This window comes from Chamaea fasciata, unplaced genomic scaffold, assembly GCF_029207755.1.
Source record: "Chamaea fasciata isolate MVZ Bird 193981 ecotype frontalis unplaced genomic scaffold, bChaFas1.0.hap1 SCAF_1, whole genome shotgun sequence".
NCBI lineage: Eukaryota > Metazoa > Chordata > Aves > Passeriformes > Sylviidae > Chamaea > Chamaea fasciata.
Window position 1 is genome coordinate 152,342,296 of NW_027094086.1, and position 16,424 is coordinate 152,358,719.

At 53.7% G+C, this 16,424-nt stretch overlaps 1 protein-coding gene across 3 annotated transcripts in view; it reads left to right on the plus strand.

Annotated features, from left to right (window-relative positions):
* Nucleotides 1-14,228, plus strand: part of LOC136300241 (zinc finger protein 282-like) — a 14,643-nt gene extending 415 nt beyond the window's left edge. The window contains exons 1-10 of one of the 3 annotated variants that reach the window (XM_066202496.1): nt 1-150; nt 611-740; nt 963-1,064; nt 1,493-1,588; nt 1,857-1,976; nt 5,688-5,801; nt 6,838-6,930; nt 7,583-7,693; nt 7,856-7,969; nt 9,464-14,228. The exon at nt 1-150 is cut by the window's left edge and continues 415 nt beyond it. In XM_066202496.1, coding sequence (XP_066058593.1) covers nt 1-150; nt 611-740; nt 963-1,064; nt 1,493-1,588; nt 1,857-1,976; nt 5,688-5,801; nt 6,838-6,930; nt 7,583-7,693; nt 7,856-7,969; nt 9,464-10,398 — 1,965 coding nt within the window. In that variant the 3' untranslated portion in view covers nt 10,399-14,228. The remainder of the gene's footprint in view (nt 151-610; nt 741-962; nt 1,065-1,492; nt 1,589-1,856; nt 1,977-5,687; nt 5,802-6,837; nt 6,931-7,582; nt 7,694-7,855; nt 7,970-9,463) is intronic. The other 2 variants (XM_066202504.1, XM_066202514.1) reach the window with 2 other exon arrangements.
* Nucleotides 14,229-16,424: the final 2,196 nt, after the last annotated feature.

Below are 16,424 nucleotides of genomic sequence, written 5' to 3' on the forward strand. Positions count from 1 at the left end.
GGGAACCAGCTGCAGAGCAAGTGCGCGGCGCTGGGGACGCTCATGCAGGAGTACGGGCGGCTCCAGCGGCGCCTGGAGAACATGGAGAACCTGCTGAAGAACAGGAATCTCTGGATCCTGCGGCTGCCCCCCGGGGTGGAGGCTCCCAAGGTAACGGGTGGGTCTTTAAGGGGTCTGGGGGGGGGACAAGGACAGCGCAGAGGCTTCTCTGCTCCTCACCTCTCCTTCCGCCAAGAAATCCTTCCATCTCCGCCAAGGTTTCCTCTGTCGCCTTGTCGTGCAAAGGCACGAAGCAGGAAGAGATTGCTCCTGTGTATTGTTCTGTTCAGAGGGTTTTCCCTGCAATAGGACGGGCTGTCACGTTTTTACCAACAACGGGAAGTTCTTCCCCACTCTGAGGTCCCCAATGGGATCAGGCTCCGGGGAGAAGTAAGAATATTGTGGAGCGCACAATTCATCTCCCAAAGTTTAGCAAAGATCCAAAGTGTTGCTCCCAATGTCCAGAGGATGCCTCAAGGCAGGACTTTTTCTTTCCCTGGCAGCAGGGATAAGTAGGGAGTAGGATTCTGTGTTCCAGGAGCGGTGCTGAGTGTCACTTTTGGGATTGCAGGCCCCTGCTGTGGCGTTGGAAAACGATGCCCCTGGCTTTTCCACTCCGGAGTGGGAGCACCTGGAGGAGTGGCAGAGGGAGCTGTATGGAAAGGTGCTGACAGGGAAGAGAGAAGCCCTGGTGCTGCTGGGTGAGTGTTGCTGTTGGGTCAGTTAGCAGCACTTTCTGCTTAGGGAATCTTTCCCTCACGTGGGAAGCAGATCTGTGGGAACACAGCGAGGCCGTGTTTGAGGACTCTCCGTGCTGCCCAGCCGTGTGTTGTAGCTGATGGAGCTGGTTTGGGGAGCGCAGCTGGGTGTGTTCCACCCTGTGCATGCAGCAAGGAGACATTCCTTTCTGTGCTCCTTGTCAGACGATGTCATCTCCGAACCTGCCCTCCTGTCCCGGCTCCAGGGAGGAGAAGCGCCCTGCAATGAGGAGGAGGCGGCTCCTGGACAGATCCCAGCAGAACCAGGTGCAGGCAAGGGTTGAATTAAAGTTTTAATCCTGGGGATGAGGGTCGTGTGGTGCTGTCATCAGAGGCTGTCCCCAGACAGAGGCTGGCACAAGGTGATGGTCCTGGTTTGCTCAGGGAACTTCTTGGGTCTCCAAAGGAGCAGGTTCAGGGGGACTAACAGAGGGTGATAGAAAAATGTAACAGGTTCGATTTTTAGGATTACAACTCTGGAGGAAATTCTTGGCTGTGAGGAAAGTGAGGCTCTGGCACAGGTTGCCCTGTGGTTGCCCCTGGATCTCTGGAAGTGTCCAAGGCCAGGTTGGACGGGGCTTGGAGCAGCCTGGGATTGTGAAAGGTGTCCCTGCCCATGGCAGAGGGTGGAACAAGATTAACCCAAACCCTCCTGGGATACTGTGATCTGATTCCATGATTTCTGTCATTGGCAGAGGCTCTGCTGTTTGAACTCAATGTGAGCAGCTGGGACAGCAGAGAAGCGCAGGAAAACCAGGAGGGAAGAGCAGGGCTGGCTGAACCTGGCCACGGTGAGTGTTGTGGAAGGGCCTGGGGTGTGGAGGACCCTCTGGAACTGGGGGGAACAGGGGGAATCACTTCCCTGCAGGGAAGAGCAGAGCTCCAAGAAGCAGGAATGGGAGGTGGTGCCGGAGAGGTTGTGTGTGGTGGGTGGAATAAACTTCCTGGGGCAGCAAGGGGACGAGTCCAGTGGGGCTGCCATAACCAGTGAAGGAGTTTCCTTTTTCCCAGCAAAGGAGTTTTGTCTTTCCCAGTCAAAGAGTTTCCTCTTTTCCTCAGCGGACTGCAGCATCCCAGAGCCCAGCTTTGCTGTCACTGTGAAGCAGGAAGAGGAGGAAAAGCCATATGCAAAGGAGCAGGGAGCCATGGAGGGCGTGGAGTTCTCCGAGCTTGGTGTGGGTGAGTTCCGAGCGATCCCACAGCGTCCTGTGCTGCTGGAGATGTGGGAATCCCTGGCATTCCTGCTGTGGGGCAGTGCATGCTGAGATGTGGGGGCTGAGGGGAGGCAGGGAGCCTGGGGGAGAGTTTTATTGTCGGGAAGGTGGAAGTGCTGGGAGGATGAGGCACTGCAGGTGAGGAGATGCCTGGAATGAACCCCTCGGAATATGAGGAATCATTAAGTTGAGAACAGTTCAGGGCAGGGAACTTGCTTCTGTCTGTTTGAAAAATGCTGATTGAATTTGCAGCAGTAAAAGACTTGATTTTTAATAAAAATAATATTAAGCCTGTAAAGTTCTAAATGCTTTCTTTCAATCTTTTTTTTTTATTTTATTTTTCAAATCATTTCACCTGCTGTAAGTGGTAGTTTGTAGTATTGTACCTTATGGATGGAGAGATAGTATTTGACCTCAAATCAAAAAAAAAAACCCCACAGAGTTCAATTGTTTTTAATTTTTTTTCAATACTGTGGTTGAACCTGAGCAGGAGAATGGTTCTCCATGTGTGTATCCGAGATCCAAACAGGCCTGAAGTGTAAAAATGTCTAAAAATAGGGTGTAAATAAGCTCACAGTGCAATTCTCACTCAGATCATGTGAGTCCTGCCGCCGGCAAAACACTCTCAGGTCATGATGGGTTGAGTCCAGGAAGAGAAAAAAAAATGTTTAGTTTGTGGTTTGCTTTGATTTTTTTTTTTTTAATTTCTTGGTGCATTTGACCCGTGTTTTGACCACAGCTGTTTGGTCTGGAACACGAGTTCAGGGGGTTGTTGCTCTCCAGATTCCCTGTCAGTGCTGTCACAAGAGTGGTGGAATATGGCAATTTATAGAGATCGAGGCCCAAAAATAGAGGGTGAAGAGGAGAGAATTTAAAAATAAACAGAATTAACAAATCAAAACACCTAAATAATAATGACCTCGTTACTATTTAGGTCACACAGAAATCGGCTTCCCGTGGAAAAGTTTATCCTTTCTGGTTCATTCAGCATAAAACTTGGGGTTTCAGTCAAAATGCTCAGTTGTGAAGAGCGTTTTTAGCTTGCTCTTGTCCAAGAATCCGTGGGTTCTGTGGACTGTCAGGTGATTTGAGTGGAGTTGTTCCCTCCCGAGGAAATCCATGAAATCAGCAGTTCATCTCACATCAGAATTTCGTGGAGACATCAAACCTCTTGACTCAATGGTGTCGTGGCAGTGGAACTGTTTGGCTTCCTGCTGCATTTCATCTCCTTGTGGATTGAATCACTGGATATGGAAACCAACTTCCAGCCGCAGTCTGCTTGGTCAGATCTCACTCAGGAACAAAGGAGTTTAGAACTCTCCCTAAAAATTTTGGCTGATTTGCTGCTTTAGCACAGAAAGAGGGAAAATTACACTCCGTGTTTTGGTCCAGTTAGAACTGGGATCAAAACATTTTACGGCTTCATTTTTTAAAATATTCTCAGTGCCCTGAATTGCAGGATAATACTGAGGCAAAGGCTTCCTGCTGGCCGAGGGCTGGGTTAGGTGGGTTATTGGGAAGGAATTCCTGGCTGGGAGGGTGGGCATGCCCTGGCACAGGTTGCCCAGAGAAGCTGTGGCTGCCCTTGGATCCCTGGAAGTGTCCAAGGCCACATTGGACAGGGTTTGGAGCAACCTGGGATAGCAGGAGGTGTCCCTGTCTATTTTACATGCTCCATGTTTCATCACTTTTTGAAGCTGCCTTTGATATCAGAGGTGATGCAGCATTTTACACGGTTCCTCTGTTCCAGCCCAGCTCTCCTGAATTTCAGAGACAAACACGTGTATTTGTGGCAAATCTCTGAGCTATTTTGGGGATTTGTGTTGTTCGAATTGCAAAAAATAGAACCCTGAATGCCAGACAAAATGTGAAGTGACACAGAAAGGCACTGCTTCTTCAGGACTGAGAGGAAGAATAGAGATGGTCCCTGTGCACAGGCGGAGTGATGCTTGCAGGAATCGCAGAATCATGGAATTGCTGAGGTTGGGAAAGGCCTCTGACTATCAAGTCCAACCATTTCCCAGCACTGCCAAGCATCACTGTCCCATATCCTCAAATGTCACATCCACACGGCTTTTAATTCCCTTCAGGCATGGGGACTCCACCACTGCCCTGGGCACCCTGTGCCAGAACTGGGCAGCCCCTTTCCAGGAAGGAATTTTCCCAATATCCCACCCAAATGGATAGGGACCACAATCCCCCAGAGCTCTGACAGAATCCACGAGTTCCTCACGGCTCTGACAGGATCCTTGATCCCTCCCGGCTCTGGGGGGACTCCAATCCCTCACAGTTCTGAGCGGATCCCTGATCCTTCACTGCTTTGAGGGGACCCAGTTCCCTCGTGGCTCTGAGAGGACCCTGTTCCCTCTTTATTCTGGTCTGAACTGGTGCCTAAAGAGGCTACCGGGAACAAAGCTGGACAGAGTTAAAGGACTAAAGGAGGGATTTATCAAAAGGCCTTCCAAGGATGCACCGTGGGTGCACTACAAGAGCCTGGCTGTGGCTCCACCCAAGATGGAGTTTTCACACTTTTCTGAGTTTTGGTCCATTTAGTTATTGGGGTTAATTGTCCAGTTACAGCTTCAGGTTGTGAAGTCCCATCCTCACCGTTTGCTCTCCTCAATCCTCTGTTTGTACTTTTGGGGCCTAGAGCTGCAATGGTGTCCTTGGGTCTGGGGCTGGAAAAGGATTGTTTTGTCTAACTAAACCGTGAGGAGAACTTGTTAACACTTGATATGAGGTTCAGAGTTTTATACCAGTGCAGTGCAGAATCTGGAAAACACAAAAGCTAAGGCATCAGAACCCTGATCTCTCACAGCTCTTGGGGGGAATCCTGTCCCCTCACAGCTCTGGGTGGAATCCTGTCCCCTCACGGCTCTGAGGGGAATCCTGTCCCCTCACTGCTCTAAGGGGAATCCTGTCCCCTCACGGCTCTGAGGGGAATCCTGTCCCCTCACGGCTCTGGATGGAATCCTGTCCCCTCACGGCTCTGAGGGGAATCCTGTCCCCTCATGGCTCCGAGGGGAATCCTGTCCCCTCATGGCTCTGGGTGGAATCCTGTCCCCTCACGGCTCTGGGTGGAATCCTGTCCCCTCACGGCTCCGAGGGGAATCCTGTCCCCTCGTGGCTCTGGGTGGAATCCTGTCCCCTCGTGGCTCCGAGGGGAATCCTGTCCCCTCACGGCTCTGGGTGGAATCCTGTCCCCTCACGGCTCTGGGTGGAATCCTGTCCCCTCATGGCTCTGGGTGGAATCCTGTCCCCTCATGGCTCTGGGTGGAATCCTGTCCCCTCACGGCTCTGGGTGGAATCCTGTCCCCTCATGGCTCTGGGTGGAATCCTGTCCCCTCACGGCTCTGGGTGGAATCCTGTCCCCTCATGGCTCTGGGTGGAATCCTGTCCCCTCACGGCTCTGGGTGGAATCCTGTCCCCTCACGGCTCTGAGGGGAATCCTGTCCCCTCACGGCTCCGAGGGGAATCCTGTCCCCTCACTGCTCTGAGGGGAATCCTGTCCCCTCATGGCTCCGAGGGGAATCCTGTCCCCTCGTGGAGCGCTGTGTGTCACGGTGCAGGTGCACGTGTGGCCAGGACACTGTAACGGTGGCCGGGATCACGGTGGGGGCAGTGGGGGAGCCCCATGGTGCCCTCCCGGCCGTCCCTCACCCACCTCTCCCCTCAGGGCCGGACACGGCCGGACACAACGGCCAGGCCGCGGCTGAGGGCGGCGACCGGCCGAGTGCCCGGAGCTGCCAGGAGCGGGATGTGAGAGGGAATCCCGCAGAGACCAGCACGGGTGAGTGGTGTCAGGGCCGATGGGTGGGAGAGGGATGTGGGGCGCCCAGCACCTGCCGGCTTTTGGGGACATCTGGGGTGTGGGTGGTGTTTTGGCCTGGAGAAGAGGAGGCTCGGGGGGACCTGGTGGCTCTGCACAAGCCCCTGACAGGAGGGGACAGCTCCCAGGAGGAGAAGGAACAGCCTTGAGTTGTGCCAGGGAAGGTTTAGTTGGATATTGGGAAAATTCCTTCCCCTAAAGGGCTCTCCAGGCCTGGCCCAGCTGCCCAGGGCCGTGGCAGAGTCCCCATTGCTGGAGGGATTTAAAAGCCCTGCGGATGTGGCGCTTGGGGACATGGTCAGGGGTGGCCTCAGCAGTGCTGAGGGAATGGTTGGACTCGACGACCTTAAAGGGCTTTCCCAGCCTCGGCAATTTGATGATTCTATGACCAGCATCTCTCCAAGGCACTTGCTGTGCTGAGTTTGGTCTTCCAACTGCTGCTGTCAGGCATTCCACCCCCGCCAGCCTCTCCGGGCCACTCCATCACACCCTTCTTTTCCCTCTCCTGGGAAATCCACCAGACCCCTTGGCCAAGGTGCAGAGCACTGGCCCTTCTGCTTTTCTTTATTTATTCCACAGACTTTTGTTTTCTTTTTTCTCTTAAGTTTCATGACTTATTCTCAGAGAACTTCTCTTCTCCTGAGTGTTTCTCTGATGGGTGAGAAGTGGAGTGTGACTGAGAGGAATTGAAAAGGAAAACAGAACTGCAGTGGCACCAAGAGAGAAGCAAAACTCAAGCACAAGAATTTAAGTGGCTCTGGCCTCTCCTGGGAGAACGTGCTTTCACTTGCATGAAAATTTTGTGCATTTCTCCGACTCAAACGTCTGCTGAGGGTTTTGTAACCAACACTTCAGGAGGCCTTGGTCAGCAGGAACTAGAACTGGAGCGAGGTTTTCTCTGGAATGTGAGCTAGAGCAGGGCAGATCTGCCTGGGCTGGGCTGACGATTGGAATTAATTTTGTATGGTGTTAAAATAACACTGGTTCCTGTTAACAGAAGACAGCATAATGCAGATTAAGCAAGAGGAAGAGTTGTGCTCCGCAGATCGGGAGGTGGAAGCTGCAGAAGCTCCTGGAGAGCCCTGCCCAGGTGAGTAACTGCACACCTCAGAGGGCAAACAAAACAGAGGGATTAAATTCCAGGTTGTGTGTGGGGTTTTTTTCCTCGCACCTCTGCTCGTTGTTCCAAATCTTTAAGAAGTTTTGAGCAGGCTCGCCAGCAGACATGACAGGTGAGGGCTGGTGTTGCCCCTTTCCCTTCTCACGGACATTTTTGGAGTTTGTGGCAACATGGCTGGTTTTTATCCAAGTGTGGATTAGGAGATGTTTCATCCTCCCCTAAATTCCTTCAGGTTGCCTTTTCCCTCCTGCCTTCCCTTCTGGGGTTTTCCTGAGTAAAGAGGAGCACAGACTCCTCTCAAAGGCTGCCCTTTCTTTGCCCTCTCACTTGGAACCTCTTTGTTTTACAAATCAGCTGCTCTGCTTTGCAGATATTCCTCACTCTTTACCAAGGTAGTAGTGCTGCCTGTTGGCTCCACTGGAACTGTACTTGGCTCCTGTGTTTGTAGCCAGCTGGGATTTTTAGACCTTTCCAACAGGTTTCCTTAAGAAACTGGGCTTAGGGGAGCTTGGCTTGGGGTAACAACCTCCAAAACAAAGCCCAGACCAGAGCAGGTTTTCAGCCTTGTGAAGTGCTGAGTTTAGGCAGGTTGGATACACTTCTCCTGGACTTCCTCCCTCAGCAGGATTTTACGAGCCTGAGGCATCCAGTCAGACCAGGAAAGGCAGCGAGGTGGATGCCAGGGAGCTGCCAGGAGCAGGGGGTGAGGACCTCCAGAGAGATCCGGACACAGGTGAGGATCTGCCAAAAACTCCACTGCAGGAATGACCCCTAAATGTCTCTTCCTGTTGTGCCTTCCCTGATGCTTTTGTCACCATTGTGTATTCCCAAATTATCCAGGCTTTGTGCCTTCCCCTGGTGTTTCTCAGTTGTGTAAATTCTCCCCAATGAACAGGATTTCAGACTTATGCAACTCGTGTTTCATCCTGGATTAAACAAGAGGAGGAGCCACCCTGCTCTGAACAACAGGACTTGGAGAAAGAGGAAGTCTCGGCAGATCCAAGTACAGGTCAGTAATGGATTTCAGCTGGGATTTCGGGCACAGTAAATCCAGTTTAGAGTATTTTTTAATGCTGTATGAAATGTCACAACCTCATGATATTAACCATGAGAGAACTAGGACAAACCTCAGCCTGCCAGTTGGTATTCGGTCACAAAAACTTTGGGTTCTGTCAGCTGAAGTGGCTCCCTCCTCCCTGAGCCAAACGCTGTCAGAGGCACTGGCTTGGGCTTGTGCTGAGGCAAGCCCAGAGCTGTGCTCGGGCTGCATGGATTGAGTTTGTGCTGCTTTTATCTGGATAAAAACCTGGCTGAGGGCTGGGCCCACAGAGTGCTGGGCGGGGGAGTGACATCAGCTGGTGGCCAGTCACCAGTGGTGTCCCCAGGGTTCATCAAACATCCTGTTTGATGTCTTTATCAGTGATGTGGATGAGGGGATGGAGGGCTCCCTCAGTCCTTCCTGTGGCCAGGATTCCCTGCCCTGAGGACCAGTTTCTCACTTCCCATGCAGTCAGTTCTTCCAGGCCTTTCTGGAAATGGTTTAGAGGCTTTGGGGATTTTTGGTGGTCTTGATCCACCCCCTGTAATCCATTCCCACTTCTTGACCTCATTCCCGCCTTTGCTCTGTGTTGTGCTTGTCTCCAGGAGCTACAGCAAGGATGTTTGTCCCAGAAACTGCAGATCTCCACACACACGGCCAAATCTTGTTCTTTCTCATGGCTCCAGGGCCATCCAGTTATCAGTGTTTGGGACACACATTCCTTTATTTTCTGGGAATTGGGAGCTCAGTGGATCTCTCTTTGGACCACAGTTTATAGGGTCACAAGAGAGTGGGCTTTAATCCCAGTGATTTTCCATCCTGGCTGCAATTCAAGTCAGTGCCTTTCTTTGAAAGTTCCACAACAAAAAATATTACTCCACTTGGGTTGTTATTCAGGCAAGAAAAAGAGGTTTCCAAAGCTGCTCACAAAAAACCAGGTGCTCATTAGACAGCATGAGTTCCTGGGAGCAGAGAGTGCTCGGGAGGGGAGGTTTAGGTTGGACATCAGGAAAAGGTTCTTCCCCCAGAGGGTGGTTGGGCACCAAACAGACTCCCCAGGGAATGGGCACAGCCCCAAGGCTGCCAGAGCTCAGGGAGCATTTGGACAGTGCTCTCAGCCACACGGGGTGGGATTGTTGGGGTGTCCACGCAGGGCCGGGGGGCTCTGCTCCTGGGGATGCTCAGGGGAGCGTCTGGAGAGCAGCTGGGAGCGCTGAGGTGGGACAGTGTCTCTGCTCTGTTATCTGAGTGAGAGGCTCAATCTGAGACTGCAGCAGCGATTTTTTACGTAGATTTTTTTTTTAAAAAAAGAGTTGAAAAAAGTCCTTCTCTTATGCTGGAAATTTTGTTTCAGTGGATGCTGGTACTTCGTTTCCCCCTCAGTATTAGAGATGTTGCTTTGGGCTGGGAGGGACATTCCTAAAGGGACTCCTGAATTTAAAACCTCTGAAATCTCTGTTTCAGATGAAAACTTGAAGGGGCACCATCCAGCAAATTGCTTAGAGCACAAGACCTGTGACTTAGAGGTACCAGGAAGGTCGGGAGAGGGGTTTCCCAAAGATCCCAGCCATGGAGTGACACGGGACAGCCAGTGGAACTCAGAAATGACGGAAACAACCAGCACTGGGAACGGGAACAGCCTCGGAGGCGATGCTCAGTACGATTTCTTTAGTGCTCAGGAAAAGAGCCTGGAAAAGCGGCCCTGTGCCTACAAGTGTGAGAGAAACTGCCCACAGCAGGACCAGCCTCAGGCACCTCAGGGAGAAGCGGAGATGTTTCCAGGCCCCACGTGTGAGAGGATGTTCCCTCTGCTGCACCCACACCCGGGAGAGATGGGAGTGGGCCCGGGAGAGAAGGGAATGGGCCCGGGAGCTGCTCCCACCTCCTGCGAGGGGCCAGGACCCCGCTCTGAGTGTGGGGAGGCTCCCCCAGGCACAGGCAGGTCCCAGGACAGCCTGGGCACAGAGGAAGCCGCTGAAAACGAGGAAAGCTTCCCCATGGACACCTCGGGATCCAGCCCCTGCTGGGAGCCGCCCCTGGCCCGGGGCAGCCCCGCCCAGCAGCAGAGCCAGGGCCGGGGCAAATCCTACATTTGCAGCGACTGCGGGAAAAACTTCGTTTGCCATTCGTGGCTCGTCAGGCACCAGACGAGTCACACAGGAGAGAGGCCCTACAAGTGCTCCAAGTGTGACAAAACCTACAGGAGGAAGGATTACCTGCTGAACCACCAGCGGCGGCACACGGGAGAGAGGCTTTTCCAGTGTCCTCTCTGCAGCAAGAGGTTTGTGCTCAAGAGGAGCCTGCTGAAGCATCAGGAAGGTCACATGCAGGACACACACGTGCCGCTGGTCAGCTGGCCCTGCAGGAACATCAGGGGCTCTGTGATGCATTCCATATAGGACATCCCTCACAGCCCCCTCGGTGTCCCCTCGCTGGGCCAGGGCCCTTCAAAAAATTTTGAACTTTTTTTTTTTTTTCCCCAGCTCTGTGCCAGACCCTGGTGGCAGGAGGAGGCTGTGGTAGTACAGCCATCCCAGGGAAAGGGAGGTGGCTGGGGCTTATTTTCCGTGTTAGACAGCATTCACCAGTGCCTGTGCTTTTGGGGAGGTGGAGTTTGGAGGTGCTGCTGGCTGTGAGTCCGTGTGGGAGAGAAACCGAGTTCACATGGAACAATTTGTGAAAGAAGAGTTGTCTGGTTAGAGAGAAATTATCCAAAACGTTATCCCAGGAGTCCAGAGTCCTTGGACTGGGTTGGGAACAAGTGAGTTAAAGGTGTTAGTTGTCCACTGAACCAGTGAAACTGTCAGGAAACACCCGCTTGGGTGAGATGCTTTGGGAAAGGAAGTGTTGCCCCTGCGGCTCTAGGAGGAAGCCTCTTTCTTCTGTGGCAAACAGAAAGAAGGCTGCGGAGCCTGGGAGGCAGCTTATTCCCACTATTAAATCCTGCGGCTCCTCACTGCTGAACCCCAAGGGAGAAGAATTCCTGCAGGGTGAGATCCTTCCTGGGAGTTGTAAAATGCCCAGGGAGGCTGGAACATGGTCTTAGTTCTGCATAGCCTTAAAGCTGTGTCGCATTTCTTTTCCCCACATTGTTCACGGTCTTCTGTGTTTGTTCAATTTCCCAAATCCTGCGAAAGCAGAACGTGGAGATGCTGCAGAAACCTGGGAAACACAGAGTTAACGAGCTGCTGTGTCCCAAACGATGATAAGAGGATCTGCTGGAGAGGAGGCCATGTGGAGGTAGAGCAGCTCTGCTCCTCCACCCTCCTCCCTCGGGGTCTGTGTGTCCCGAGAGGAAAGAAGCTCCCAAGGTTTGTTCCCTTGGGATGCTCGTGTGTCCAAAGGCAAGGAATGACAGGTGTCCAAAAAAGCTCACAAAGTTTTAATAGCAAATTCTACTCTCAGCGTGGGAATTGGTATTTTTTTTTTTCCCTTCTGGTAGGAAGAGAAATAAAAAGGTAAAAGAAAAGAGAGAAGAGAGAGGGGGATCAGAAGGAGAGGACATCACCCTTTCACAGCCAAGTCTGCCACACCCTGGGGCTATTTTTTTCACTTTTTTGATGCAAACAAGTCAGCAGACAGTCCGTCCCTCTGGATCCTCTTAGAAATGGGTCAGGGGGTCTCTGGTGGCTTTGATCCCCCCAGATTGATCAGCCTTTGTTGGACACTCCATGGCCTGTGCTGTGCATGCTGTGCTTATTCCCAGGAGCCAGAACAAGGGTGTTTGTCCCCAAAAAGCTGTCCCAGCTGTGTGTGTCCCCCTTCTCCAGCCACATCCTTCCCCATTCCATGTCTCACACAACACTCCTTGACTGGCTCCACAGCTGAGACACACCCCCTTATCTCCTGGCCTTCTACAGAATCCCAAGTGATAAACCTGAGCCTGAAAGGTGACCAGCTTGGGACTCCACCTGCTTCAGCAGACTGCAGGGAAAGAGAATTATTTGAGAATTTAGATAGGAAAAAGCATGGTAGAGACAAACAAAACCCCAGAGAGGAAATGGAGGAAAAGAGCTGAATTATTGCTGTCAGTGAAAACTGAGCAGCTGCAGAAAGAGTTAAGGAAGGAAAGGAGGAAGATGAGCCCAAAACTGGAAAAATCAGAAGGGCTGAAAATATCCGAGGGTTTTTCCCCTCTGCAGCCACAGCCTCTTCCACTTTGTTCTTTGTTATCCAGGTTTGGGACACAGCAGCACTTTAACTCCTTGGTGCCCAGGATGCTACACCCCGGGGCACTGCGCACACGGTGTTAGGAGCCGCAGCTCTTATTGGGGCCAACTCAGCTGCGACTCCAGAAATTCCCTTTTTCCTGCCACAGCAGGATTTTCCATTGTGGCACTTTGATTTTAAATCAAGGAGTGCAGGTGCTTCGTGGAGTCAGTGCACCGTGGCCTCTGGAATTCTTTTGGTGTTAAGGTTGGCAGATTCCTGCTTCTCACCCAGGAGCCATAAATTAACCTGAGCAGTTTGGCAGTGGGGCATTTGCTCCAGGGATTTTAACTCTTTGCCCTCCGTGTCCTACACCAGCATCCTGCTGTGTTAATAGTGGATATTGTGCTCCCGTGTCTATTCAAAATTGTTATTAGCTGTTGACAAGAACCAGCTGGAATGTGAATGTCCAGGCCATTATTTTGGCTGCATGGATAAGATTCCTGGATGTGTGGCTGTTAAAGGAAATTTCCTTGTCTGCCCATCCAGGAGCCACTGTGGAGTCACAGCTGAGCATCACCTGAGCTGGGACCGGCTCCTGTGAGCCGATGGGTCGCTGTTTGATCCCACACCACACTCACGCAGGTTTCCTCACAGACTCCATCCCAGTTTTCCCATAGCAGAGCCTCGAGCAGCTGGATCCTTACAAAAATTTAATCTTGACACAGCGACAGGGTAACAGCTCAAGGTAGTGCCTCCATGGAGGGACTCCAAACAAAGGAATTCCACCCCCTGCCCGAGCTTATCTCCCCTCACAGTCTGAACAGAAAATGGGATGGTCGGCTCCTGCTGTGTCCCTGAGTGTCCCTCATCGCGCCCTTTGTTATGGGAAGGTCGGGCACTTCCCGGCGCCTGGCCTCGGGCTCCGGATTGTTTCCCTCAAAGAGCCCAGGATGCTCTTGCAAATCAACCTGGGCCAGATCGAGCGGGGGCCGTTTTTCCACGAGCTCCAGGAGATTCAGGAGGTGTTGGAGGAGGTAAGGAATGACCTTTCCCCGGTCCTCGGGATCACCCCGAGTTCCATCCCGTGCTTCAGGGGACACAAGCGGGTTTCTAATCTGTGCAATTGTAGCAGCCAGGGCTCCGAGAAGATAAGTGTGTGTTCTTAACACCGATAAGGAGCAGGATGAAACAGGACGTGGCTGGAGAGGGGGGCACGGCAGATAGGTCAGTGCTGTTCCAGCTCCTCCTTGCGATGCGGAGACAGCAGGCACAGCACAAAGCCAGCGGGGAAGCGAGCAGGGGGATCTGCCGGGGACGATGGAGACCACCACAGACCCTCAAAACCCTCCGACCCAATTCCAGAAAGGTCCAGCAGCGGGATTGCGCACACTCCCTCATTTGCATGGGAAGTGGGAAACTTGATGCCGGGGCGGGGAAAACTTACCCATAAGAAGGTGCCCCCCACAGCACCCTCGGGATCTTGCGCACCCTGGACAGCCGGATCGGCGCTGGAGCCAGGACTGGTGATGTTCCCTGACCTCTCCCCTCCTTTCTTTTACTCTTTCATCTATTGCTAGAAGATAAGGGGCTAAATCATCGCAATTTCCATGCCAAGTGTGTAATTTACTAATCGAACTTCGTAGCTCTTTTGGGGCCCTCCAGCGTTTGTTCATTTTGGACCCCGGGCATCTCCACGCCCGAGGAACTTCCCTCCCCTTTGGAGCGGGTCACGGCGCTGCTCGTTAAACATCGTCCTTCAGAGACCTTTTGCTCGCGTTCAGGGTTTCTCACGGGATTGAGCCGGACCTGTCCTGGCCTTGTAAGGGCGCGATTTATTCCTTTTACTAATAAGAGTCTGGATTTGTCACCTGTCACTTTGTCGGTGGTGTCGTGGGGAAAAAAAAATAGAGAAACGGAGGTGTCTGAGTCAGGGAAGAGCCTGTTTGGGATCAGAGCTCCTTGTCCTTAAAGGAACCTTCCTTACAGGATATGTTTTGTGTGCGTGTTTCTGCTTAAGTTTTGTCCGGATGTTTGATTCGTTGGCTAGAAATTTCAGGGGTTTCAATTAAAATTATCAAACGCCACGGCTCGTTCTGCAGCGGGAGGGGAAGGGAGGAGCGAGGCTGAAACCAGGGGAGGAGCTGAGCGGCTCTCCCCCCACACCCAAATCCCGAGTTTCGACGCATCTTTGCTTTGGGGAGAAACGGGCGGGAGGCGGGGGCCGGTCCCGGGGTCCGCCTGCGCTCCCCCGGCCCGCAACCGCGCTCCGAGACGGCGAATCCCGCGTCCCACCGGTGCTCGGTGAGGGGGTCCCCGGGGCTCCGGTCCCGACCCGCGGCCGGCGCTCGGTGAGGGATGTCGGATCTCCGGTCCCGACCGGCGGCCGGTGCTCGGTGTCGGAGCTCCGGTCCCGACCCGCGGCCGGTGCTCGGTGTCGGAGCTCCGGTCCCGTCCCGCGGCCGGTGCTCGGTGTCGGAGCTCCGGTCCCGACCCGCGGTCGGTTCTCGGTGTCAGAGCTCCGGTCCCGTCCCGCGGCCGGTGCTCGGTGTCGGAGCTCCGGTCCCGACCCGCGGTCGGTTCTCGGTGTCAGAGCTCCGGTCCCGTCCCGCGGCCGGTGCTCGGTGTCGGAGCTCCGGTCCCGACCCGCGGCCGGTGCTCGGTGTCGGAGCTCCGGTCCCGACCCGCGGTCGGTTCTCGGTGTCAGAGCTCCGGTCCCGTCCCGCGGCCGATGCTCGGTGTCGGAGCTCCGGTCCCGACCCGCGGCCGGTGCTCGGTGTCGGAGCTCCGGTCCCGACCCGCGGCCGGTGCTCGGTGTCGGAGCTCCGGTCCCGACCCGCGGCCGGTGCTCTGTGTCGGAGCTCCGGTCCCGACCCGCGGCCGGTGCTCTGTGTCGGAGCTCCCGTCCCGACCCGCGGCCGGTGCTCGGTGTCGGAGCTCCGGTCCCGACCCGCGGTCGGTTCTCGGTGTCAGAGCTCCGGTCCCGACCCGCGGCCGGTGCTCGGTGGAGGTTCCCGCGGTTTCGAGCCCGTCGCCGTTGCCGTGACAACGAGTGGACGCCGCTCCCAATCTCCGCCTCCCTTCCAGTCTCATCCAATCAGCGCCCTGCTTTCCCCACGCGCTGACCAATGGGGGATGAGCGCCCCTCCCGCCCTCTCCTCGTGGAGGCCACCGTGCGCTGAAGGAGGTGGTCGGACGCGGCGGGCCAATGGCGTGAGGGAAATGGTTAGAGCTGAGTTCTGATTGGCTGCTGCCGCCCGGCGCTGCCTGTGATTGGCTGCCGCGGCTTGGCGCGGCTGAGGGGGATGAAGATGGCGGCGTAGGGTTGCTCTGAGCGAGGGGCGCCCGGGGTGCAGAGCCGTGTCCGGCCTCGCCCTGCGGCGCCTTCCCGAGGGCTCCCCCCACAGCTGCGGGACGGGGAGAGAGGCACAGACACCGGGAATGGTTTGTGTTGAAAGTGTGAAAAACGAGTTCCACTCTCTTTTAGAATTTTGTAAGTTTAATAGAAATAAAAAAATAGACAAAGTAGGAGACAGAATAAACCAAGCTTCTCGGCCAAGGGGGGACTTGGCACCAGGTGTGCCCGTCGCCCCCCTTCACCCTTTTAGGACTGTCTTTACGGAGCGCCGTGTTGAATATTCAATAGATGGTAATCAAACATTCCTTTTTGATCTGTTTTAAGTACCCCCGATAATCTTATTTAGTAGATTTATTTTGTGGGTGTCTCCACGTAGTCTGGTAACATGGATATAAGTTTTCCTTTGAGGTTTTCTGGTTCTTTTCAGTTGGATACGAAAACAGAAAGTTGACAGGTTTTTTTTTCTTAAAAGGGTCACAAGGTGTTCCGCTTCTCATAGCTTCGGGCTTGGTGGCTTCAGCATTACAAAAAAACCCAGTCTTACCCCTCTGGTATGATCAAAAAATACACCTTCATTGCCCTTCTAAATTCTTATTAATAAAAGCGTAATACAGTACAATTATAATAGTAATGCGAAAAGCCAACTACATAATATACATTTATAACAGAAGGAACCTGGAAGCCCATCCAGTGGCACCGCCTGCCATGGGCAAGGACACGTTCCACTGTCCCAGGCTGCTCCAAGCCCTGTCCAGCCTGGCCTTGGGCACCGCTTGTCTGGGCACCCTGTGCCAGCCCCTCTCCACCCTCAAAGCCCGGAATCCCTTCCCAATATCCGATCTCTCTTTCAGCTCAAAGCCATTCCCTGTGTCCTGTCCCTCCATCCCTTGTCCCCAGTCCCTCTGCAGCTCTCCTGGA